We start from the raw sequence: 27779 nt of genomic DNA on the forward strand, positions 1-27779 counted from the left end.
TAATATACCTAAAAAGGGGATATTCATGGCAAGTAGAATCCTACTTGATTCCAACCAAAATTATTTCCATAGCCAAATTATTTTCTTTTCCAAATTTAATACGATTATTAATATTTTTGTATGCTCCATCGATTCAAGTAAGCATCAAAGGTTGGGACCTTATTAAAAAAAAAATTAAAATAAGTTTCAAAGGTTACGACAAGTTTCTTCTTCTTAGCGGTATGCGATCATATATTTTAACAAATTCTAGATTCTTTTCTTGTTTACTAGTATAAAAGATCTAATCGTTGATAGTGAGAGCTTATTAGAAGCTAAGCTTCATTAAGCTGTAATTGGTTCAGATACCAATTGTTTGAACGTCATAGGAAAGATGCAGAACAAACACTTTCAGGAAAAGATTTTACTATCAAATTCTATATCTTTTGGCGATTGATAAAGTAGTTAATATAACTTTTGATTTAAGAGACGTGAAGCTTAGATAGTAAAAAAAGAACTCTTCTGGATACATTTTCATTAGCATGTAGAATTCACCACTTATGGTGTAATTGAAAATTCTATAACGAATCAGTATAATAGAGTTATGGTAGTAGAAGAAACGTTGAAAAAGAAAAAGAAATAATTATTTTAGATGGAAACTGAGAATTTTAAGGGTTGGGAGAAGGAAAAGGTAAAATCAGTTTAATTTTATTTTTAAAAGGAAAGAAAAATAGAAAAAAAATAGGTAATTTTTTAGATCTTGCGATGAAATTTCAAAGAGAAAGATTTGAGGAACCTGTTTTTCTATGTGATTCGGAGGTCGAAGAAATTTTATTAATACCGTGAACTTTCTATCAGCTTCATAGAGCTTCACTCTCGTGACATTGAAAGATTTGAGGAGATACGAGACTCGCGAGGGTGTTGGCAGATTATTGGCAATTTGGCCATAGTTAATTCCAATTTCAAGGCCAAGGGTGCTGGCAAATAAATCTGATCAAACAAGTACGATAACAATGAGTACATTGTGGGAAAAACATATATTAACACATACATTTAACAACTAAGAAAGTACCTACCAGTGGAAAAATTAACTACTACACATATCCACCTATACACCAAGAAAATCAAAGCAAAAATCTATTTCTTCAACCCAAAAAGGAAAAAAGAAGTTCTGAAAATCCAAACGTTTACGCGCTGCACAGATCAACAGAAACTGAAGCAATTGAAAAAATGTGGTGAAGATTTGAATTTGATGATGATGGTGTCAATGGTGGTTGTTCTAATGGTGATTTTGGCGGAGAAGAAGTCATTGAAGAAGGCGAGACCCATATATTAAAATGAATAAATAAAAAAAATTAATTTTATTAACATTTAGTTATCAATTCTTCAAACAAATGTCTTCAATTTCAATTTTGAAAGACAAATTTGAAAATTAGGGTTTTTAGTTTGGAGCCCCAAATTGACTTAAATAGAAATTAGAGTTCAATAGATCCATTAGAAATTAAAAGTGTAGTAGTTCTAATGTTTTTAACCATCTATTTTTACTATTCAAAAAACTAGACGCGCCTAAAATGAGTATAAGAAACGCGCCTTAAAATGGGTGTCGCGGGGAGGTAATAGTTCCACTTTTTTATAGTTTAGGTGTGTAATAGGTCACTGCTATAGTTTAGGTGTGATCTAGACTTTTCGTGTATAGTTTGACGTGGAAACGATGACTTTTCCCAAATATATATAAAACATTAGAATTAATAAGATGGATGACCCTAAAATAGCTTTACAAATTTCCATCCAGAAGATTTGTACATCCTCCCACATTTTACTTCAAGTCGTATGTACAAAGGTTAAGTAAGCCAACGAAAGCAAGAAATAGTAGTAAGTTTTTCCTTGGACGACTCTTCAACTACTAAATTCTCTACCACTTCTACTTATCTGTCGACATCCTCCTCCCCTCAGTCCTTAGCCTCATTTCACCATTCTCATGGATAAGCAGTGTTTTCCAATACTACTCCTCTCTTGTGCAGTACAACACCTTTAAGGCTCCAACGTTTCAGCTTCCATCTGCATCTATTCAGGATTTTGGGTGGCATGAGTTTCTTGTCCAGGTGGTCCAGCAAAAACTTGACCATGGTCTCGTACATCTCGAAATATAGAGAGAAAGGAGTTTAGACCCTCAGAAGAAGCACCCCCTAATATCCACAGCAGCAAGGAGCTGAATGAATTCATAGACCCCGGGTTAGCTCCAGTTTCAGACTGGCGGGTATCAGGTTGACCTCCGAGTTGAAGAGAACTACCAAACTCATCTTGGTTTCTATTCCCCTGTCGATCTGGAACTCCAGGAAATTCAGTCGCACCATTTCTTGGCACTAATGGATCAATTCTAGCTCCAGGACTAGGAGGCGTATCAACATTAGTTGGAGCAGAGCTCCTTCCATTTAATCTTGTGATGTGCAAAGTTGATGCGAGAATCGTAGAGGAGGTGATATGAAAGTCAGGATGCTGCTGAAAGTGTGAGCGTCTACTTTGCATAAATCTCTGGAGAGCTGGAACCTGAACGACAAACATACAGGAACAAATCCTAAAATATATTAGGTTGCAATAATAAGAAGATTATTTTCCTTTTAAAATGTGTATTGACATAGACCAACTCCCATCTAATTTGAAACAACAACATACCCAGTATATTCCTACAAAGTGGGCCCATCTAATTTGAATTAAACCCAGGAATTCGATTCAAGTAGTACTAGATTTTCTAGGACAGCCATCTAGTCAGAAAAAAATTAGATCAAGCATGGAAAACTCAAAGCAAATACATTGAAGCATGATGTTTTCATTATCAATCTAAAGATCATAGGCACTTTGAGAACACCGCGTATTTAAGTGGGGAGGAACTGTATTAAAAAATTAAAAAATTAATGCTTGCATTAGTTATACACTCTGCTGTCTATTGAGGTATGTATCACTAATACCTCAAAATCTATCGTAGTAATGTTGCAATGAATTCTAATGCATGCATTAGCATTATTAAAGACACAATCATCCCTTAAAACTTTTTCCACATCCTTTCCACCATATTTGTGGAGAATATTTTTGTAAATAAATCCCTTTTAAAATCAGTATGCAATACATGTTACTTTTAATACACCAACCAAACACTGCATAAGAAAATCTCAGCATAAATAACTAATGCTTGCTAATGCAAGCATTACTAACACACCATATTTTGCATTATTCTTATACACCCTACCAAACGACCCCTAAGGGTAATCATATTCCTTCAATTAGTTATTCCTCTAGAATTTTTGTCAGTGGAATTCATTCCTAAAGACAAATTTTGATTTGACATTTGCTCTTCATGGGAAGAAAAAAAAGATGTGCTCAAAATGATTAAGAAATCATTGTCTTTTTTCCTCTGTTTCTAGCACACCTGCAAGTACATGGACAGGACTGTACAGGATCAAAGGAGTATAATAGACATCGTCAAGCATTCCAACACAGGTAACACATCTTTCAGATGAAATGTACTGTCGGGGAAGATATATTCACGCCCACCAAACAGATATAAAGTAATCATCATAAGATCTACTAGTGGCCAAACTTGTTTAATTTTACAAAGCCCCTAAAATGAAGAGAATCTATAACTACAAAAAATATCAAAAGTTGCATCCTACCTCAAAACGGTTCCAGAAGTATAAAATAAGATGTTGCATAAATGCAGCTGTTGTTGAGAGTGCTAGATAAGAAAAACCTGAGAAGATAGACCATGTTTATCAGATAAGGAAGAGTAAGCAAAATCTGAACCTCAAGAAACCTCAAGTAATTTGAAACATACCATAACTATAAGAAAAGAAGTAGATGTGGAAAACCAGAAAGTAGAGCAAAAAGAAGCGTGGAAAGTACTTCATGGATATTGGTGTGCGTACGCTGCAAAAGATAACCAACATGGTTAAATTAGAGAAAGAATGGTACCTGAGAAATAAGATACTTTGGAATAAGTCATTACTTTTAACTAAACCTATTTAAGATAGCAAAATAATTGTAGTACTCCTATTGTACTGGGACAGGGGTGAGCAGAGTAGGGTAGTATGCTCTCAGGCACCTTTGAGGTTGGCACTTCTTAGCCAGTCTTTTTCAGTGGTACCACATTTTCAGAGGGGTTTTCCAGCAGCTTTGGCCGGAACTAGTCAGTTCTTACCTTTCAAAGTACAGACTAACTAGCTTGTTGAGATGGAAGACAACACAATTTATTTTGCAGTGGGTTTCAAATCCTAACACAACCAAAAGTGAATTGAGAGCTGAGGTGTGGTATGACTGTGCAGTATGATCAAAAGGGCTACGTTTAGCCAGAAGACAAAGGAAGGGCTGTATGCTCTAACAGAATGGACGCTTCTAGTCCCAGCTAGCCTCCAAAAGGAAAAAATTCCAGGGTCGCAGGCTATGTTTGATGCTTCGCTTCCAAGGTGGCTTCCAACACCTGAAGCCCATAAATCACATAAAACGATCACGGGATATAATAAAAAACACTTTTCTCAAGACTCGTTTTGGGACCCTTTGAGAGAGAGTTCAAGCACCCCTTTGGAGGAATTTTCAAGACAAGTTCTTTGGGCAGGCTAAACCAAGTTGGATTTCACATTATACCAATTGAAATTAACAGCCTTGTGGATTGAATCAATAGGAAATTCACCCAAAGGTTAAAGAAAATTCTTTTTGTTTTTGGTTTCCCAGCCGGTGTCCAGTCCCCGCATTGGAGCCCGGCTAAATCCGAATTCGTGTCGGGAAGTCACATTGAGGGGTAAAGCACTCCCTAACGGCGGTCTCGAACCCGAGACCTCTGGTTAAGGATGAAAGAGTACTTACCACTCCACCACAACCCTTGTTGGTAAAGGTTAAAGAATATTCAACATGGAGAAAAAGCTATGGTCCAGGTTTATAGGGAAATCTCTCACCTTACTTTTGTATGTAACTTCAAAATAGGTTTATGAACAACGTGTGCTAGATGGAAGCACCAAAAGAATGGGATTTCATACAAAACCTAGAAATTAAAATTTTAGAGTCGGGCTTTTTAACCAAAGATTGAACAGAGGGAAATTAATTCCCCTGGAATAGAATAGACAAACTTTAATTGAGTTGTTTGATGTAGACTGTGGCGATTAATTTTAGTTGGCATGTGTGAAAGCTAACCTTGCTAGAAAGGAAGGATTTTGAGGAAAGTTGAGGCTCCACCCTAAGTCAAGGGCAAGACCAGAATGTTCATCTAAATTGCTTGATTTTTTGTCAAATTTTCATAACAGATTACATGTGGAATAAAGTCATGCGAATATGTTTTCTAACCACTCACAATATCAAAAAATAACTTCAATGATGTGCTGAATTTATTTGTTTATGTGAAATTATTTGTATTGCTCTGACTTCCACTTCAGATTAATCTGATCACGTTTAGAAAAGGAGTAGCCAACCACCTGGAACGTGGGTGTCATGGAGACCAGGTCAGTTATCCATGCTTGCAGGTAATAATTGTCCAAGGTGGTAGACAGGCTGACACTCTCCCTTGCATGTTGTGCACAGGGTCATATTGTGTGTATCTTGTTTCAAAAAAGTTATCCCTTTAAAAGTAGCTCAGTTTTTCAGCTCCAGTTTCAGTTATTAGTTTCATATAGTCTTGAGTTTCAGTTTCAGACTCAGGTTTCAAATTCAATTTAGCTTACAGATTTACAATATTTATTATGTGAATTACTTGCTTTACTTCTTTCTTTTAATTATATTTATAAATATAGCCCAGATTAATCTTGTCCTCCGCTTAGGGGATTGTCAACGTAACTTACTGGTATCCTTCAAAGGCATTGTATGGGACGCGTTGAGTGCACAGGTGACAAAGCATGTGGCTAGGGGCAGACATTTCTAAATTCATTGACAGGTTCCGTTGATTTCTTCACAGCAGAAGCAAACCGTTCCAAGACACATTTATTTTAGACACTATGTATTTCCCGGGAATGCCCCGAAGGCTTCGTATATATATTGCAGTTCTTGGAGGTTCGTGACTTGTCAGTGGGTTAGTTTTCAGACGTTTTTACGTTATGTCTGTAATTCAATTTTTCAGATTACACTAATTACATACTTGAATAGCTTTTATTGTTCTGTTAAGTAAATTAATAGCCAACATACAGTTATAACAGGTCATGCTAATTTGGGGGCGTGAGACTACTATACTTATTCTCCACCGAACGTCTAACTTGGCAAACAAACATTAGAAAAGGAAAAAAGAAAAAAGACAATAAATGTGAAACTATGCTCACAGATAACAATAGACACAAGAGTACAGGTTTATTCTTCTGAACAATATATAATATTAGCGAGGCTGCTGATCAAGAAACTAGCCATTAACCCCAGGGAACTAACAAGATGCTCATAGAGGTCTACCAAACAGAGAGATGAGTGACCATTATTAAGGGCGCACAAGATCACTTTCAATTATTAGGAAAAATCTCAGGCAGTATGATTAGGGACTTCAAACAGCTTTAAAGAGGTGGTGAAAAAATTATGTTCCTTCAATTAACTAGATATAGAGGTGGTGAAAAAATTGTGTTCCTTCAATCAACTAGATATAGAGCTGATTATCATCACCCAATATTGTATAGGACCCATCAGGATGTACACCACTAGATATGTTTTTCAGGTTCCAAACTTCAATAATAAATACTAGCAGGAAAGAAGGATGGAAGACCAAATCATGTGTTGCATAGGACAGTCAAACAGCATTAGCACTTTAGATTATCAGGAAGTCAAATAACAGGACGCTATACCAAGTACAATCTAAATTTGTCATTTTTTAACTAATACAGAGTAGTAATCCATGTCTATGTGCATGAGGGCGTACGCGACACACACACACACACACACACACACACACACACACACATATATATATATATATATATATATAGAGAGAGAGAGAGAGAGAGAGAGAAACCTGATTAATGTAAACAGTTCGCACAACCAAACAAAAATTAACACCATGAAAGCCAGCAGCTGATCATCATAGAACTCGAACAAAAAAAATAGGATGCCTATCATGATCTGCACGTGAAACTCTTAAGTTATATCTGAATGGCCTTGAATATATAACCAAAATTCACTGCCTACGAAAAAAGACATACATGGAATCAACTGAGAAATTGGCAGCCTGCTTACCGGTACAAAAACAAGGGACTCAATTACGTGCACAAATATCAACTGAAATGTTGGAAGCCTATGCCGAGCATGATGCTGTAGCTGCACTGCACATATTTTTACAGTAGAAATGTCTAAGGACAGACAAGGAAGGCTACATCAAACAAATATAGACAGCAAGTAGTGGATGCTCAATGAATAAATAATTAAAAAGCTTGTTTAGCATACAAGATTAACAGGATTTGTATAAGAAAGTTGAGTGCTTCATACATTGACAGCAGCATGACCATATCTTTCCTCTTTGTTTTCACGCTTCATGTAATTTAAGCATTGGAATATGATTGTGAATTATTCAGATGTACAAGGCATTATAATTTCACAATATGAAAACGCCGCTGCAGTTTGTAGCATCAAATATACAAGGAAGAACCTACCCGTGAACTTAAGCATGCGTGTTTGGGTCTCCCTTAATGTAAATGAAACTGACATTGTCGTGGTAAAGAAAACAAAGAGTGACATCATGAGTACACCACACTTTGTGACAAGGTAGTCTGCAAGAAATATGAAGCAAATGTTCATTAGATCTAATGATAGGTTTGAAAGTGCCCACAACAAATCTAACTTGTATTTGAGGTGCACATTAAAAGCTTCATATGATCAATCTACATGCAAGTGCAAGTGCCAGTATGTCAGGTGGGATTTACATAACAGTTGCACAATTTTAAATTCCGACAAAGAAGAAAAGCAACATTCAACTTTCAGAAAATACAAGTCTCGTCATCTGTCAATTAAATAGCTAAGATCAAAACTTCGACACCCTGCCACTGATACATCCCGAGTTGCCTCAAGAACGTGCATTCAAAGTAGAGCTAAGGAGTTCAGGACGTCAAAGCAAGTCGCTACATCGGAGGCTTTGAAGGTGCTCGGAATGAAGGCTTGATGCTCGAGTACATGCTAAAACAGAAGTACAAGACTCCGCTTGGAAGACTACTTGGAGTAGACATATGTTATGTATATAGAGAGTAGCCCTTATTTCTAAGAAGACTAAGGCAGCCCTTGTTTCATTAAGGGTATTTTTGTAGTAATAATTACTCCCTCCGTTTCAAAAAGAATGACCTACTTTGACTTGACACAAAGCTTAAGAAAATAAAGACGACTTTTGAATCTTGTGGCCTTAAATTAAAATTATGTCAAATGTACCAAAATACCCTTTAATATTGTGTTCCTAAACATGTCATGTGGAAAGTTGAAATTAAAGTATTGCCAAAAAAGAAAAGGGGTCATTCTTTTTTAAACGGAATAAAAAGGAAAGTAGGTCATTCTTTTTTAAACGGAGGGAATAGAAGTTTTTGTGGATGTGTGGGTGTACTAGGAAAGATAGAATTACAAATGAGGTTATTCGAGATAAAGTGGGAGTGGCATCGGGGGACTCCAAGATGAGGGAAGCGAGGTTGAGATAGTTTGGTCATGTGATGAGGAGGGGTGCAGATACCCAAGTACGGAGGTGTGAGAGATTGGCTAGGGATGGGTTCAAACGAGGTAGAGGTAGACCGAAGAAATATTGGAGGGAGGTGATTAGACAGGACATGGAGCAGCTCTAGCTTACTGAGGACATGACCCTATATAGAAAGTTGTAGAGGAGGCGGATTAGAGTAGAAGGTTAGTATGAGTTTAGGATGTTGTATCTTTTGTTGTACTACTTGGTGTATCTTGTATATGGTATTATTGGATATGTTGATTTCTATGGTATTTTTCCTTTTATTATTCCTTGTCTAGATTGTTTTATTTTGAGTCGGGGGTCTACTAGAAACAGCCTCTCTATCTCATTTCTGAGGTAGTGGTATGGAGTGCGTACACTTGCCCTCCCCGGACCCCACTTGGGGGGAATATACTGGTATGTTGTTGTTGTTGTAATTAGAAGTTTTTAGCCTTAGCTTTAGCCTTGCCTAGTATAAATACTACACTATTTCATTTTAATACATTTTGAGATGAATGAAACTCCTGTGGGAGTTGGGGCTTTGTTGCTCGACAAATGTTGATGAGATTGCTTGCTTGAGGATTCATTCTTCTTGAGGGCATCTTTGTAGATTTGGTGCTTTTTTTGGTTTTTCAATATAGACCCTTGGTCCGGCCTTTCCCCGGACCTGTGCATAGCGGAAGCTTTAGTGCGCCGGCAGTGGCGGAGCCAGTTTATTCACGAAGAAGCCTTGGGGAGTTAATATGTAATATATATACATTTGAAAGGATACTTTTACCTAGCTACATAGTGTAATTTTCCGATGAAGGGGTATCGTGGTCACTGTGTGCCGGGCTACCCTTTTTAGGTTTAAGTGTTATATAGCTTTAATTTTCAACTAATTCCCTTTTTTTGTGTTTCTTCTATCTTTGATTCTTGTTCTTAGATTTTAGGGTTTCCTTCAGCTATCGATACTGTATCAGCCACTCAATTCTATCCTAGACAGAATGGAATTGTTACACATCATCAGCTAACAAACAACAGAAACTCACATTGTTTGAAGTCACTCGATGTTGTACCCTAACATGGTTCAGGGTGAAACAACCTTGAGATAAGGAAAAGGAACTATCAATTTTCACAACAAAGTTCAATGATCAAACAAACTCAGAACAGGAGGCAGTAACCCATAGCATAAACACATAATGTTAGACTTGAAAAAGAAAATACAAGAACGATAAACCTCCAAATCTTGCAGAACTTTCAGGTTGCTCATGTGCATAAGTAAGATTATAGAACTCCTTCGTTTGGTGATTATAAAGATAACCTGCATAATATTCCATGAAGCATCAGTACAATACAAGATTACAAAATGCTAAAGAGACTTGAATACTAGAACCTTCACAAATCAAGGAGAGCTTTTGGGATTCTCCCAGCCCAAAAATAGAGGCACCTTGCAAGAATGCATAAATGAAAACCAATAGATTCAGTTAGATGTGTTAGCTCTACTACACAATTAAGGGGAGTAACCAGCTGCAGAAGAGCACTAAGAAATAATTATCAGGATTTCCAATGAAGGTATCATAAGAAGATGCCTTAAATTCAACACAGAAATATTTTAAGTACAAGGGTAGAGAAAGTTTATTGGACCTCATAATTATCCGAACAAATACAAGAACTAACAGTAAGCAAAACAGAAGCTGATGTTAAGTAAATTAACCATGCCTAAAGTTCCACAGATTTCTCCATTATGTTAGGTGATATATGGTTTTTAATTTTGGAAAACCATCTAGAATTTGGTATTACCATTGAGTATTTGAAACCCACAAAAACAAAACTGACAAAAAATAGACACACACATATTTACATAATGCTCTAGGTTGAATATGTTACACGTCTCTACCTAACTCCACCTTTAGAATCTCTCCTGACCCTATGTACTACATGACCTTCTAAATCATCCTACTCAATGGAATTTGCTATTTTACAAGACTTCATAAGATTGGCTTTCTTATTTGTCAGCTGGCAGAAGCTAAACCCTCATTGCCACTTAGCCTTTTACTTTAATCTACATAAAATACCTGGAATTACTTCCATAGATACATGGACTCTAAAATTGTTATTTTCCATCATGTACTCTTTGCCATAACTTTCTTTTGAAACTTCTCTTTTCCATACTAACTTATATAACAGTAACTACTCCTCAATCACAAACTAGTTACGATCAAATCCATGTTCACTTATCAGATGAGTAAAATGTCATACAAATAGATATTTTATTTACAATTAGGTAGAGTTCGGAAAACATTCTACCAACTATTGGTTAGACCGACTTTGTTCAGAAGATGTAAGTTGCGTAAATGAGAATATTTGAGATGTATAGACACAAAAGGAGTGATAAGATGAAGATGAAGATATCCAGGACAAGATGGAAGTGGCCACCGTGGCCGAAAAGATGAGGGAAGCAAGGCTAAGATGGTTTGGGCAAGTGAAGGAGAGATGCGCAAATTCACCAGTGAGGAGGTGTGAGAGGTGAGAGGTTGGTTATAGGGGGTACGAGGAGAGTAAGAGGTAGGCTGAAGAAGTATTGGGGAAGTTGATACCACAGGACATGGTGCACCTTCATCTTACCGAAGACATGATGATGACATCCACAGTGGCATACCTCCATTAAAAATTGACGGGCTTCAATGAAAATCAACAAGATGCTTATCGTGAAAAAAGAGCCCAAGAAGATGCTTATTGTGGAAGAAGAGTTCAAGAATGAGCCCAAGAATTATGATGACGAGTGAGCTAAGTGATACACATATTTCATGGTCCAAATCCAAGTCAAAATAGAGAAGGATTGGGTCCACATGGAGCCCAGAAGAGAGCTGAACATGGATCCCAAAGGAGAGCTGCACAGGAAGCCCAAAAGTTGGGTGATATTCATGCCCAAAGAGGGCAGACATGCACGCCAAATAGGGCTGTTTTACTTTTACATGATCAAATGGGTGCTTGATTTGATGCCAATATTTGGTATATATTTCCTAGTTTGATTTAGTATATATTATTTCAATAAAAGTAGGATTCAAATGTCATAGTATTCGGGATAGGCTTCCCCTATATTTAGGGTTGGATTTTGTTAATTTTCAAGCAGATTACTATGCATATTATTTTGGAGGTTTCTCTTTTTTACACCTTTATATGTAGTGATTATGGATTTAACTTACAACCTTATAGGAACGACTCTTTAAGAGGTAAGATTAATTCTTACCTTGATATTTTGGTTTCTAATTAAGTAAATTAAAGGTAAATTAGTCTTGTACTAATTATTGTCTCTAATTTCTTCAGAGGGGTCTAGATCACCTTTTGATCTAAGTTCTTGAATCGACTCTATTAGTATCATAATTAGTTTTAATCAACTAACTTTTTAATACTAAGATCAATTAGAGCTGTTAGCACTTGATTTCAAAATGTGGAGATTTTATTCTCAAATTTTGCCTATTTTAAATTGCTTGTCTTTAATCTTTGTATTTTTACTTCCACGCCATTTTCTTTTTTTATTCAAGCAACTTGATTTGTATCGCATGACCTTAGATAGGAGGATATGGAGGCCCTGGATTAGCAGCCTTTTTGGCCAAGCTTATTTTTTCTCGCATTGACATGTAATAAAACAAAGAAGAAAAGTCAAAAGCTCCCAGGCACATTCCCCAAGAAAATTTTTTAGCCCTCCTCCTCCGATGGTCAACCATCATCGGAGACGCCTCCCAACATCAGTAATCACCCACTGTGATTACTGCTTCAATCACCATAGGACATTTACTTCACAAAATCAAACTGATTCTTGAAAGAAAGGAAGGTTTTCTATTTTGGGGGTCCTTTTTCTCTACGGTCTTTTTTTTTGTAATACATGGGGAAAACTACTTTGCAGTAGGATTTACGTCTTACGATATAACCAGACTTGCAGCTAGAGCTGAAGTTTTGTTTGAGTGGGTTGAAAGAAATCGGAATCCGATGCGCAGGACAACTTTCAGCAAGAAAACCATGGAATGGCTAGTGTTGGTACTCCGAGAAGCTTCAAACGATTCTGGCACACACATGAGGAGGTGGAAGTTAAATGAGAAGTACTCCAATTTCTTTTGTTCCAGGAAACATAACAAGTTTCGGAGATTTATAAGCATTGTGACAGTACAAGGAGGAAATAGATCTGTCATTATTATTCCAGAATTATCATTAAATGCAGGGTGGGGTGACATTGCTTTAAAGATTGATAATTTCATCAAAGAACATAAAGGAGCTTTTAATATAAACAGTTACAAGAAGGCAGATCCAAAGATTCCTTATGTAGACTCAATCAAGACTAGCAAGTGGCAATCAAAGAAGGCATCGGAAGCCCTAGTCAGAAACAAAAACAACTCTATCTTCATCTCTGGTGGTGATGTTAATCGAGAAAACGATTTGCTCGGAAGATCTATAGTTGGGAACTTCCAGCGGGTATGAGAAGGAGAAAACCTCACAGATATCAGGAAGTGGGCGGTGAGTACTTGGAAAAATGTTTTTGGTATCAATGTATACAAGATGTGGGGGCACTCTTTCCTGTTCGAGTTTCCCAACAAACACATGGCAGAGCATATTCTTCATGGACAGTGGATGTGGAAGCACTGATGATCCATCTCGACTCGACGGGTGGATGCCGACAGTCGGATGTTGCACACATCGAGAGAATTCAACATGGGTAAGAGCGAGATGCCTACCTCTTAAGTTTTGGACAGAAAAAGTATTTAAAGCCATCGGAAATCAATGCGGGGATTGGCTGGAAACCGTGGAGGAGACATCTTTGAAGAATCATTTGAAATGGGCGAGAGTAAAAGTCAAAGGAGATGGAGGAGAAGTTCCGAAAGAGGTAAATATAGCCGAAAATGGTCTTACCTTTCACATCCCTATCTGGTGCGAGTCAAGAACCTTAGCGGTCGCCGGAGAAGATGAAGTGATGCAGTCAAAGGACCACTGGATTAAAAAAACCTACAGGGTTAAAGACAGCGGTCCATGCAAAGAAGTAGATAGGCATGTGGGTGCCTCTGTACACACATTTATTTCAAATAATAATACAACTGGAGAGGGCCCAACAACATGTGGGACAGACGAGGGGCTTACGTTTTCAAACTGTGAATTTTCTTTGGGCCCAAAGAATAGAGGAGCAGTTTTTGAAAAGGGCCCAATTCTATTTAATGAGGCCCAGATGATAAACCCAACCCAGGACACTCTAATGGCACATGCTCTACAAGGATAAATCCATTGCTTATGGAAATAGAAGCAAACCACACGTCTCTTTCTTTGATAGCAGCTCAAGAGATTTAGCCATAAAATTCCCCGAGGAAGACCTGCCATCCTCTCCAATGAAAAGACCAATTATAGAAGAAGGGAGGATTACGAAGATGCAGTAGCAAACATTGAAGATGTAGAGACACAATCTAAAAACGATACAGATCAGCAAGACATGCAATTGGTCGATTGCATTGACGATCAGAATTGGAACATAGAAGAGGTTGAACCTCTAAACTTTGCATATGCAGAGGGGGAAAGTGATGAAGAGATGGACGTGTCAATTTGGGTTCATCAAAACATAATCCGACTAAGCAAGGAGTTTGGGGTAGAATTCCAAGGCTGTAGAAAGCTAAGCAAGGAGTTTGGGGTAGAATTCCAAGGCTGCAGAAAGGAAGTGTTGGCTATATTCAAGAAGATCGATAAACGACAAGGGATAGTGAAAGAACCATTGACAAGTGTCATGAAAACTCCAAAAATTAAAGGTTCACAGGAGCTAAAAGGACTGGCCATTGACATGAAGTTCCAAAGTTCAAGGGCTAGAACTAAGGGGAAAGGAAACTCTATTGTATTATGATACAGATCAAAATAATTCCTTGGAATGTGAGGGGATTAAATTGTAAAGAAAAAAGGAGGGTGATAAATAGTGTAATTCAAAAGTGGAAAGCAGATGTCATTTGTCTGCAGGAAACTAAATTGGAGGGGGATATAGGGGGTTTAATTCATTAGATATGGGAAATAGGGGGTTAGATATAGACAGCTAGAAGCAAGTGGTACTAGGGGTGGTGTATTGATGTTGTGGGATAGCAAGGTTTGGCAAGGGGGAATTGTGGAAATTGGCTCTTATACTTTAACATGTAGCTTCAAGTCCAAGACCTATGATTTTAGTTGGCAAATGACAGGGGCTTATGCACCAAGCTGCAATAAGAAAAGACAAGAAGCGTGATGGGAAATAGGAGCTAGTAGGGGTCTATTCACAGGGCCATGGATAGTTAGGGAAGATTTCAACATAGTTAGATATGATTCAGAGAGGAAGAATTGTTCTAGAAATTTCGGATACATGACTGAGTTCTCTGATTTTATTGAGGATATAGGGCTGACTGATCCACAATTGCACGGAAAAATTATACCTGGACCAGAGGGAACAACCTGGAAACCTCCTCCGAAATTGACAGGATTTTATACTGTAATGAGTGGGGAGAAAAATTTAAGAATATCAAGCAAGAGATTCTCCGTAGAATATGTTCTGATCATACACCTGTTGTACTCTGCTTCAGAGTGGCAGTTGGGAGTACACAAAGTCCTATTTCAAGTTTGAAGCATGGTGGTTGAAAACTGAAGGCTTCAATGACAAAATAAAGGACTGGTGGGGCTTTTTTGAAGTAGTAGGCAGGCCTGACTTTATCCTTGCAGCAAAATTAAAAGCTCTGAAGACCAAGTTGAAAGAATGGAGTTCAAGTACTTTTGGGAGCTTGGAGAAAAATAAAGATTTGATCCTGAGCAAGATTGCAGTTATCGATAATATTCATCAGACCAGATCCTTAACTGAAGAAGCGGCCATCTAGAAAGTTAATCTATACATGGAATTTGAGGATTCTGCAAGAATAGGAGATAGCATGAAGGCAAAGGTCAAAAACATTGTGGATCAAACAGGGAGATAAAAATACAAAGTTTTTTCAGAGAATTGCCAATGCTCATAAGAGGAATAAGCATATTGATCAGCCGCTAGTGGAAGGAGAAGCAATAAATAAGGCAGAGAATATCAAAAGAGTGATCATATCCTTCTATCAGAAGCTTTATTCTGAAACTGAGAAGTGAAGAACCTTGTATAACACAAACCAATGTCCCAGCATCAACACAGAAAACCAACAGGAATTGCAAAGAGCTTTTGAGGAAAAAGAAATTTTGGAAGGGCTTAAGGCATGTGCAGTAGATAAAGCTCCAGGCCGAGATGGATACACTATGGGATTCTTGGTCCAGTGTTGGGAGGTCCTAACGGGTGATGTGATGGCTACAATACAAAACTTTCATTCTCAGGAAGTTTTTGAGAAGAGTTTCAATGCAACTTATATGGCCCTTATTCCTAAAAAGAATGGGGCCAAGGAATTGAGAGACTTCAAACCTATTAGCTTAATAGGGAGCATATACAAGTTGATATCCAAGATTCTCATAGAGAAGCTGAAGAAAGTGATGCATAAACTAGTTAGTGGATACACAACAGATGGCATTTTTGAGAGGCGGACAAATTGCTAATGCAGTTCTGATTGCTAATGAATGTGTAGATTCCAGACTTAAAAGATAAAACTCTAGGGATCATGTGCATATTGGATATTGAAAAGGCATATGACCACGTGAACTGGAACTTTTTCCTTGGAATTCTGCAGAAGATGGGGTTTGGTGAGAAGTGGATTAGGTAGATCAAATTTTGTATTAGCACTGTCAGATTCTCGATGTTGATTTTCCCTTCACAAAGAGGTTTGTGATAAGGTGATCCATTATCACCTTTTCTTTTTATTTTGGTAATTGTGATAAGGTGATCCATTATCACCTTTTCTTTTTATTTTGGTAATTGAGGGACTTAACAATATGGTGAAGACTGCGCATCACAATGGGTGGATAAGGGGATTCAATGTATCAAAGGGACAAAATGAGGCGATGGAAGTAACGCACCTTCAATATGCAGATAATATTCTCATTTTTTGTGATGCGGAGGAGAGTCAATTGAAGTATTTGAGGATTATCCTTATTCTGTTTGAGGCCACTTCAGGTCTCCACATTAATTGGAAAAAAGTCATATTTTTCCAATTAATAAGGTGACAAGGATTCAATTTTTGGCTGGTATCTAGGGCAGTGAGAGAGGAAAGATCCCAATAGTTTACTTAGGAATGCCCTTGGGTGCAAAAAGTAAATCCAAGGAGATTTGGAAAGGTGTTCTGGAAAGATGTGAAAAAAGATTAACTAGATGGAAAACTCATTACTTATCAATGGGAGGACTGATCAGCTGTGTCTTAGATGTTATACCTACCTATTTGATGTCTTTATTTCCGCTTTCTAACAATGAGGAAGAAAGAATTGATGCCCTTAAAAGAAACATTTTGTGGCACAACATCAGGGAGAAAAAAGGTTACTATTTGGTCAAATGGAAAACCTTACTGTTGGCCAAGAATCATGGAGGTCTGGGTATCAGAAGTCTGAGAAAGCAAAACAGAAGTCTTCTAATGAATGGCTTTGGAGACTGTCCAAGGAAAAACAAACTTTATGGGGCACTATGATTACAACAAAGTATGAAAACGATGGGTTCTGGAAGACAAAAGATTTGAACACCACTTATGGAACCAGCTTCTGGAGATCAATTAGGAACTTATGGCATGGATTCTCCAAAAGAATTGATTTTAATGTGAAAGATGGCAAGAGGATTTTGTTTTGGTAGGATAACTGGTTAGGGAATGGTATTCTCAAACAAATGTTCCCTGGCATTTTTTTTCTAAATCAGCAAGAATCTACGCTACATGAAGTATGGCCTAATCAAGGTTGGAATTTAACCTATAGAAAATTGATGCAAGATTGGGAGATTGAAAGATTGGCCAGTTTTTATGGCACGCTAGACCAATGCAAAGGGCAACAGGAAGGGGAAGACCTTATGATGGAAATGTCAAAGTAAGGGCATTTTCACTGTAAGTTCTGCATACAAGGACATGAACCAGATGGGTTCTCAGATTAATTTTCTACCTGGACGCTTATATGGAAAATCAAAATTCCACACAACGTAGTTGTTTTTACTTGGCTGGTTGTAAAAGAAGATGCTTTAACTCAGGAAAACCTACAAAAGAGGGACATACATTTGTGCTCCAGATGTTTTTTTGTGAAAAAGAACGCAGAGACAATTAACCATCTATTCCTTCATTGTAAAGCGGTGACCCAGCTGTGGAATCTATTTACCAACTTCAGAGGCATTAAATGGACCATGCCAGGAAGAACAGAAGAGGCATTATTAAATTGTCATACTGAGGGGGAAGGCAGCACCAACAAAAGCAAATGGAGAATTGTCCCAGCAGTAATATGGTGGACAGTATGGAAGGAGAGGAATTCTAGGTGCTTTAAAGACAGCAGCAGCTCTATACAGAAGTTAAAAATGAATTGAATTATAAGCTTTTGCTATTGGTGTAGTTCAGAGTATATAGATGATCCAATTACTGTTGTAGACATCTTAGGATCCTTGTAAGAATAGATAGGATCTAGAGGAAGTTTATGTTTTTGCTCTTTTGACGGTTGGATCGTTGATGTAAATTTTGGCCCCAGCATTATGTGTAGATGATTTATACACAAAATCAATTACCTTCGTCAAAAAAGTGCTCATTTTAAAAAATTGAAATGTTTGGCCAAGCTTATGGAAGAAAATAAGAAGATAAGTGCTTCTGGAGAGTAGAATAAGTAGTTTTTCATAAGCTAAAAAAATGTAGTTTTTCCTTAAAAGATTTTTGTACAAAAGTACTTTTAAAAAAATATACTTAAAGCAGTTTTAAAAGATTGGGCAAACACTAATTGCTGCTCAAACGTGCTTTTAAATTTTCTGGCCAACCACAAATTGTTTCTCATCAAAAGTGCTTAGCATTTTTGAAAAAAAAAAAAAAAGCACTTCTCAAAATAAGCTAATTTTAGAAGTCTGGTCAAACAGGCTATAGGATAGAAGGTTAATAGGTTGTGGAGTGTTGTCTCGTTTTTCGACGAGATTAGCCCTGGTGATAGAAGGCTAATAGGTTGTGGAGTGTTGTCTCGTTTTTCAACGAGATTAGCCCCGGTGGTACTCTAGAGCATTGTGCCTGTCATAATATTAGTCTTATTCATGTAGTTTCTTGCTTTGGTTATATGTTACCATTTGTTGCTTATAGTGTTTCGGTGATCACACTATTTTGTTGATAATATTGTTCCACTTTCCTGAATGCTCTACACTGCTTTTCTATTGATTGTCGTGTTTTCTTCACTGTCATTTTTCATTTTCTTTACTACTTTGATTTGGTACACGAGTCATGGGTCCTTTGGAAACAACCTCTCTACCTCTATGAGTTAAGGGTGAGATACGTGTGTCTCCCAACTTGTCGGATTTCATTGGGTATGTCATTGTTGGGAGTTCGGGAAACAACTTTGCCTATGGGAGTTTCGAATACTGATTCCAAACCCGAATGAAAGAAAGAAGTTATGCTAGGTTGATGATCACATAAAGATAACGAGTTTATAACATATCCATTTTGCAAGTTCGTTATTATGGAGAGTTCCTATAAAGGATTAGACCAATGACGTATACAATACTTGAATTCTAGATACAGATCCTACAAAGTTGGTTCTCATCCATAGTTCTGGTAGGTTGAGCCCCTCTTTTTTCAAGGAATTAACCACTGTTATTCAAGGTCAATTAATTCACTCGTCTTGATAATATTTTTTCTTGTTCACTAATAAGTCATTTGATTAAACTCGCATTTTATAATCAATTCGATCTCCTGATTGAATCGACGACAAACACCCACAAAAAGAACGCTTGAATTTAAGGTCTCTTAGATTGTCTTTTTAGGGTGATAAGGAGAGAAAAAAATTGGGTCAAAAGAAATTGACATTTTGGACTTACCCATTCAAAGTCCCAGGACATCCCACAATGGAGATTATCGGGTAAATTCAATATACTAGGCTTCCATTGGCATGCCAAACTTCTTTCTTCTTTCTGCGCCAATCCAAAAGAGAATTTGGTACTTTTTGATCATGAATATTGTTGTTTGTTATTCTAGAATTTGTTAGTTATTCTAGAATTCTTGTTTAAGGGGTTGGTAGGGGCAAAGGAAATTTCTAGAGGAGCGTGAAATGCATATAGATCGAAAGCAACACCATTGTCGAAACCACTCTGAGCCGACAAATCACGTGGTCACAAACGTTGTGGATAGGTCTATTTATGTCCCTAAATATAAACTTGAGCACTTTTGGCCTTTTTTAATTTAATAACAAATTTTGTTTGTTTGAGGAGTCATATAAGGCATGTCAAATGGAAAAATCACAAGCAATGGATAAGCTCATCGTATACTCATCTCTAAAGATATATTAATGAGTGTCAAAGTTGACACTTTGTTTTTGTAGTGGTGCATTTGTGTGTTGTACTATGGTGAGATGTGCATATGTTTTCTTGACTGAGCTTGTATGGGTGTGGGTATGTGGATGAATGTGTTCTTATATCAGCTCTCCACTTGAACGTGACAGATAAACTCTGCAACTAGGGAGAAAGTGGGCACCAATTGTCACTCTAGTAAGCTCTTGTTGTCTCTATTGTTATGCTATGGAGAAAAAGAGTGAGGGAAAGCAAAATGTATGTCATTTTTTTGGGATGAGAGAATGTATAAGTATTTGGCTAGTGCGCTCTCACGGTGTGATAAGAATATGAGTTGGGTATATGAAAATTGCAAAGCTCTTTCTACTTGGTGTATATATGTATATATTTCTCGTCATGTTGCCCTGTATGTGTAAAAGTTCCCTGTGAATGAATTTATATAGAGCAAGAAGAAATGTAAAGATGACTAAAAATAATTTTAGAACTGGTGTGGTGGAAGAGGTGCATAGTTCTGTCATGTAAATTACATGAAGGATTGTGTGACACTTTGTTGATAGGCAAATGAAGCAAGGGGTTTTTGGTTATTTTCTTCAAAAACAGCAGAGTTGAGGCTATAAAAGCAACTCTTCCATCAGTTTTAACAAACAAAGTTAGACATTCAGCTAAACGAGATTAGAAGTACAAAATTTTAGAGAACTTTAAAGGCTAAATATGCTCCATTGTGATATTTTAAGGGACAAAATGGACTTACCCCAAACTTAAGGGGCATTGTGTAAAAATCTCCTAAATTTCCCATAATGTGATTAGTCCTTTAAAGGACTTTATAGTCTGGTTAGCATATATGTGAATTCAGGGATAGGCATGTCAATACCTAATTACAATAGGAGGAAATTAAGCTACCTTTTACATTTACATATATTCTAGAATATTCAGAAAGATTCTTATACTCATTCTAAAGAACTCCTAATATGCCATGAATCAGGAGAATCTTAGAAAGTGGGGAATTCACCTACGTTCAAGATGTTATCTACGAAAGGAGGCAGAGACAAGACAACTAAACATCTGTTTTTATATGGGATATGCTCATAAATTTGAAAGGTTTCAGGTGAACAATGCCAGGCAGCACTATTAATCTCTGGCAAGCTGGACTGAAGGAAACAGTGGCAACAGATACAGATGGAAAATTGTCCCGGCAAGCATCTAGTGGACAATTTGGAAAGAGGGGAACTCTACATTCTTCGAAGATACAAGCTGCTCTTTGTAGAAGATTAAATATAAATGCATTCTTCTTTTTGGGTTTTGGTGTAAATCCAAAAATATAGATAGTCATGATGTAATTTTAGAAGTGTTAGGCTCCTCGTAAGAAGAACAAGGATGTTGTAAATACCCTTTTGGATTCCAGCATTTTAATGCTGATAATTACTTGTATATAAATACAGTACCATGTCCAAAAGAAATATGCCCTAAAAGAGAAATATTTAGCATTCTAAAAAAGTTAGCCCAAATAGAAGATGTTTGAAGATTATGTGAGCTCCACCAACAAGACAAAGTCGAATTGTATATTTTGTTTTTCTTATGGTATAGGATGGAACATGTATATGGGGCTGAAACAGTTCTACAAACAGTAGACTCCTTACAAGATTAGTAGACTCCTTAAAAGATTAGACAGGACAAGCTTTTGTTGTTTGTTCTTTTGCTAATGGTACAGTCTTAATAGCACATCCTTTGTGCTGATCTAATTTATAAATTACTTTACCTTCTAAAAAATATCAGTCCAAATAGAACACACTTATAATATAGAATATTGTCATGGTAATAGAAGATCTATATAGTCCGAGATGCGGGAAGTGAGGTTATATGGTTCGGGCATGTGACGAGGAGGTGCACGGATACTCCAGTACGGAGGTGTAAGTGGTTGTCTATGGATGGTTTTAGGCAGGGTAAAGATAGGCCGAAGAAATATTGGAGGAGGTGATTAGGCATGATATGGAGCAGTTACAGCTTACGGAGAACATAACCCTTGATAGAAAAGTGTGAAGGACTCGAATAAGGGTAGAGGGTTAGTGGATAGGAGTTCGGCCGTGTTAGTAAGGATGAGTGCCTGGTTTGTATCTGCACCTGGAGTTACTTGTTCGTAGTGTTTTCGGTGATGTATATGATTTTATAGTATTACCTTGTGGGTGTCTTGTTTTCTTTATTATCTAGCAGTGTTATTTTTTTGTTGTGTGCTTTTATATTTTTTTGTTTGTTATACTGTTATCTGTCATGACTTGGGGATCTATCGAAAACAGCCTCTCTACTACATCTAAGGTAGTGGTATGGACTGTGTACACTTTACCCTCCCTAGACCCACTTTGTGGGAATACACTGGATATGTTGTCGTCGTTGTTGAGTTTGAGGCATGGTGATTAATTGATTGTGAGGTTTGGAAATCATTAATTTATGTACAAATTTAGACTTTACGATGTTAAATGTAGGCGACAAATGTAAGGCAATTGTGTTAAACCCAGTGTTTTGAAAAGTGAGAGGCGAAAAAAAGAGACGAGGGCTCGCTTCACAGAAGCGAGAAGCGAAGCGCACGCTTTTTTCCATTAAAGCGCTATTTAGTACAAAATTTAAAAACATTAAACATGCATAAATAAATAACCAAGAGCTCAATAAATAACATAATCTTTCAATACTCAAATTAAAAAGAGAATAGATAGTCATAACAAGCATTCAAAGCAAACTACTAAAATAATAAAAATCAGTCTTGCGTCTTAATCAACCAACACAAATAGAGAAACCAACCATCAGAGAAAAGTTTAGAACTTCTATTCTACATCCTATTCCTCAACAAGGATATACAGATAAACAAAATTCAGATTACATTCAGCAAAAAGTTTAGAACTTCTATTCTAAAAATATATACTAATAAAAAGAATTCAGATTACATACAGGAAAAAAAAGTAAAAAGAAGAAAAACAAAGCTGAAAGTCAGATTACATACAACCAAAAAGAAAAAGTAAAAAGAAAAAAACAAAATTGGAAGTCAGATTACATACAGCCAAGAGAAAAAAGTAAAACAGAACAGGAAAACAGAGAAGAAGAAGAGAAAAAAAAAAAAGAAATGAAAAAGAGTAATAGAGAAGAAGGAAAAAAAAAAAATAGAAAACCCTAATGGGAGAAGAAGAAGAGGAGAAATAGAGAAGAAGAAGTCGCATACCTTCAGTAATTGTTCCAAAAAAGTTAAGCAGCAGCAATGCAGTCGTATAGTCACTCAAGGAATAAATTAAATAAAGCAATAAAACCCTAAAAAAAAAACCTTGAATATCCACTTAAGCGAGCTTTTCTGCGCTTTTTTTGCTTCAGCGCTTCTCGCTTTTGGAACTAAAGCGAGAGCTTTTTTCTCGCCCCAATGCTTCAAGTGTAAAAAGCGACCCACTGTCGCTTTCGCTTCAAGCTTAAAGCGAGCGCTTCAGCGCTTTTCACAACACTGGTTAAACCATAAATATTCATTCTCCATATTGTGCACGCATCTTCTCTTTAAGCTGCCTAAACCAACCACAATACGTTTCAAGCTGTTCAAACTGAGCATATGTGCAGGTAGTTCCGGTTCTGTTTCAGCACAATGCCAAATATGATTTGGTTTTCCATTTATTACAAAACTGTTACCTACATATTTTCATTCTAGATTTAAGTATGCAGATGGGGCCACCTGGTTTATCAGAAAGTAGTATGACAAACATAATAGAATATAACAATGGAACACAACCACAGGATATGTTGTTAGACAGGCGAGAGCAGATAGACAGACGAAAGGCTGCTGAGATCTTGAATACTTAATACCTTCACCAGGAGAATTCAACAAACTATTCATCAAAATAGTGTCATATCCCACAAGTCTATTTATAAGAAGCTGCTGCCACCTGGATGATTAAAAAAAGAAACTTTCCATTTAAATATGATGTTTTACCTAAAGTAAGTTATCAAACATGAAGCATATTGAAATCTTTTAATGTAAACTGAAATCAACAAGAGTATCCAACTTTGACCAACCAAGTCGTAGTCACAATAAGAAGGAAAATGTTTTCCTAGAAAATGTTTTCTTGGAAAACAAGTAGATTTCTTACTTGTTTTCCTGTGTTTGGTTGGTGGATGGAAAATATTTTTCGGAAAATAGTTTGTAATGTTTGGTTGGTGAATGAAAAAATATTTTTCAAACAATACATTTTAATCTTTAGCTAAAGCGTAAAAATATTTTTTGATCTCAAAAAATATTTTTTGGGGTGTGTTTGATATGAAGGAGGAGAAATCTTTTCTAAAAAAATAAGTTGTTTCTTACTTATATTTAGGGGTGCATTCGGTTTGTTCGGTTTGATTGTTGAATAACGGTACAGTTTTTTGGTTTTCGGATTGACAAAAATGACAATCATAACCAAACCAAAATTATTTCGGTTTGGTTCGATTTTTACAAATTCAGTTCGGTTATTTCGTATTTTTATTTCGATTTTGAAGATTAAAGTAGTGATCAGTTAAAATTGGTGATTTTTCTAGAAAAATAATCTTTTTTCAAACCTATTTTCATTCTTAAATATAATTAATTCAACATGAATGAAATAACCATAAATATCGACTTCGCTGAGTCATCACCGTTGGCGTAACGACAATGGTTGCACGCGACAGCGACTGTCGACGACAGTGACAGGGTTGTCAAAATAGGTAGTGGGTGGGTAAGAAAATAATTTTAATTTTTTAAAAAACAATTTTTTTTGCGGGGGTAGGGGGTAGCGAGAGGTTGGGGGCTAGTACGGGGTGGGGGCAGGGGTAGGGGTAGGGGAGTATGAGTCGGGATAAAAAAAAATTGAAATATGTTTTTTGAATGTAGGTAGTAGGGGGTGAGGGTCGGGGTAGGAGAGTAAGGGTAGGGTAAGAAAAAAATTGAATTTTTTAATTTAAAAAATTTAATTTTTTTAAGGGGGGGGGGGGGGGGGGGGGGGGGGAGGAGGAGGTTGGTAGAGGAGGTAAGAAAAATGTTTGATTTTTTAAAAAAAAATTATTTTTTTTGTTTTTGGGAAGAGGAAGGAAGTAGGGTTTTGGGCAGGGGTGAGGTAAAAAAAATTAAAATATATTTTTTAATAGGGATGGTAGGGGGTGGGGTGGGGGTAGGGGTGGGGTGGGAGATTGGGGGTCAGAGTAGGGATGAGTGATTTTGAGAGTTGTATGAATATTTCAATTTAAGAGTGAGGTTGAAAGAGAGTTTTGAAAAATGTTTTCGTTACTTTTTGAAGGGAAGTCATTTTTCTTAGTTTTAAGAAAAATAAGTTGATTTGGAAAATATTTTCCAAAACCTGTAAGCCAACCAAACAAGAAAAAACTGGAAAACATTTTCCAGAAAATGCTTTCCTTCGTACCAAACACACCCAAGAAAGAAAACGAAGTTTTTTATTAAAGGAATCTTTACAGTTATAATTTGTTGATGAATGATTGGAGATGTACTCATAGGAGAGAGATTTCTAATCAAGCAAAAAGTTGATTGAAGCCTGACTAAATCCAGATTCGCGCCGGGAAGTCCCACATTTGGGGGGTAAAACGCTCCTTACGGAGTTTCCTTTGTAAGGGGGCGTTTTACCCCAGTGCGGGAATTCCCAAGACGAATCTGGATTTAGTCGGGCTCCCATGTGGGTACCGGACACCGAGTGGGAAACCCAAAAAAAAAAAAAAGAGCGAGATAAGGTAAGGCAAAATTATTTGCATTATAAGTCCATGATCTTGTCCCGTGTTTTTCCAACACGACAGTGCTAAGAGAAAACAAAACAAGCTCAGAAACATTAAATAGGAAACAAACCGAAAAAAATTAGAAAGATATGAACAAAGATGAGAGTTCTACTTCAACATATGACAACCTTGATTCAGATTGTAATGCGCCATACTTCATTAATTTATTATATGCATTTAAATGATCTTGTTTTATTGTAATCATTTTTATTACTTTTCTTAGATTTAAATTTTAACTATTTGATAAAACAAATGAGCAGAAAAATGAAAAAAAAATTGTTATATCCAATTGGATCCTTCGATCCATTTAAGATAAGCCCTTTATTAGCAAAACCCTTTTTTTCTCATAGGGCACTTTGTTCTTCCTCCTCCTAACCCTTCATTAGGAGAGCTCTAATGAGTTGTTTGGTAGCTGGTTTGGAGGTGAGTAATTTAGGTATTAAATCCTGTATAAGTAATACTATCTTTGGTAGGTATTTATGAGGTAAATTATTCATGTATATAATTAATACGGTGTTTGGTTTGTAATTTGGAAACCAACATAACTAATACATGTATAAGTTACGAAGGAATCTACGTATTATCTTATGCAGGATAGAAGGTGGAATAAGTAATACATGAATAACAAATCCCCACATAAATAATACATATAGTCCCTCATAACTAATCCCTACTGGCTAATACTTGCTTAACTCTAAACCAAACGGCTCCAAAATGCACAAAAGTGTCATTCTCCCACTATTATATAGACCTACATTACTAATACCTACGTAAATGTAATCAGCTACCAAACGGCTCCTAAATGCACGAAAGTGTTATTCTCCCACTATCATATAGACCAATATTGCCTTTAAGAATCAAGATGGATTAAGCATATTTTGAAATACTAGATTTTGAATTTGGAAAGAGACTCGCCCAAACTTACAGTAAGATTCTTATAAAACATATTTTGGTTAAATGGTTTGAGTTTTTTTAGAGAATTTGAGATCGTGAAAATAAGGGATTTAATCTCGTTTTTCATTTAAACAGCAGTTAGTATTTTAATTAAGGGTGACAAAATGGATAAAATTTATGATTCTCCGCTTGTTTCAACCCATTATAAATAGTTGGGTATCCAACCATTTAAAAATTATAATATGGATAACTCATGGGTATCCACCAATTACACTCTCCTTTAAATATGTGAAGATGTAGTAACCTCTAAACTACACTTATTAAGGGTGTGTTTGGAATGAAGATAAGTATTTGTTTATATTTTTTAGTTTTTTTTTAATTTTAACTTTATTTATTTAATCCCGAGACACGAAACGAGTCCAGACCTGAGATTCGACTTCCGACTCGAGACCTAGAACCCGACATCCGACCTCAATCCGAGACCCGACAATAACCCAGACTAAAGATCCAACTCTTAACTACGACCCCAACTCACTTAGTAGTGATTCTAGTTTTGTTATAAAGTGTTGGGAAGGAGAGTGTATTTCACTCTCTCAAACAACTCTACAAGCAGAGATTTTAGTTTTGCTATAAAGTGTTGGCAAGGAGAGTATTAAAAATTGTGTTTAATTAGCTATTTATATCCAATTTGCTATTTTTTTAACTAGCTATATATATCCAGTTACTTCGTATTTTTTCAACTCTAGTAGCCTCGAGTTCATTTTCCGTCTCATGATTAAAGACTTATTTTCTTCCAAAAATTACTCACCCATAGGGGATATAGCTATCAAAAAAAAAAAAAACAATTTCAATTTGACCTTTATTTTTAGCATCACTTACACATAAATAATACTTGTAACATTACATATCAAAATAAGGAATATTAAAACACAAATATTATTTCTTCTTCAAATTAGTCTTCTTTAACAATCTTAAAATAATTATTTTGCTAGCTCTGAAACTCATCATCATACCACTAAAATAATCGACATGAAACACAATCTTTGAATGGAATTAGAAAGATAGAAAGAAGATAGAGAGAAATTGGCAATTAATTGTTGCTATTAGGATCCCTACTATAATATGGGGATCCATGGATATCCA

The 27779-nt window shown here is 36.4% G+C and overlaps 1 protein-coding gene across 1 annotated transcript in view; it reads right to left on the reverse strand.

Moving 5' to 3' along the window:
• Window positions 1–1692: 1692 nt before the first annotated feature.
• Window positions 1693–27779, reverse strand: part of LOC107870824 (membralin-like protein At1g60995) — a 41105-nt gene continuing 15018 nt past the window's right edge. The window contains exons 7-14 of the mRNA XM_016717486.2: window positions 23814–23893; window positions 9837–9920; window positions 7575–7691; window positions 7162–7247; window positions 6941–7047; window positions 3806–3897; window positions 3645–3721; window positions 1693–2523 (exon numbers count right to left, since the gene is read on the reverse strand). Of these exons, the coding sequence (XP_016572972.1) occupies window positions 2041–2523; window positions 3645–3721; window positions 3806–3897; window positions 6941–7047; window positions 7162–7247; window positions 7575–7691; window positions 9837–9920; window positions 23814–23893 (1126 nt within the window). The 3' untranslated portion in view covers window positions 1693–2040. The remainder of the gene's footprint in view (window positions 2524–3644; window positions 3722–3805; window positions 3898–6940; window positions 7048–7161; window positions 7248–7574; window positions 7692–9836; window positions 9921–23813; window positions 23894–27779) is intronic.

This window comes from Capsicum annuum, chromosome 5 (genome assembly GCF_002878395.1).
Source record: "Capsicum annuum cultivar UCD-10X-F1 chromosome 5, UCD10Xv1.1, whole genome shotgun sequence".
Classification (NCBI taxonomy): domain Eukaryota; kingdom Viridiplantae; phylum Streptophyta; class Magnoliopsida; order Solanales; family Solanaceae; genus Capsicum; species Capsicum annuum.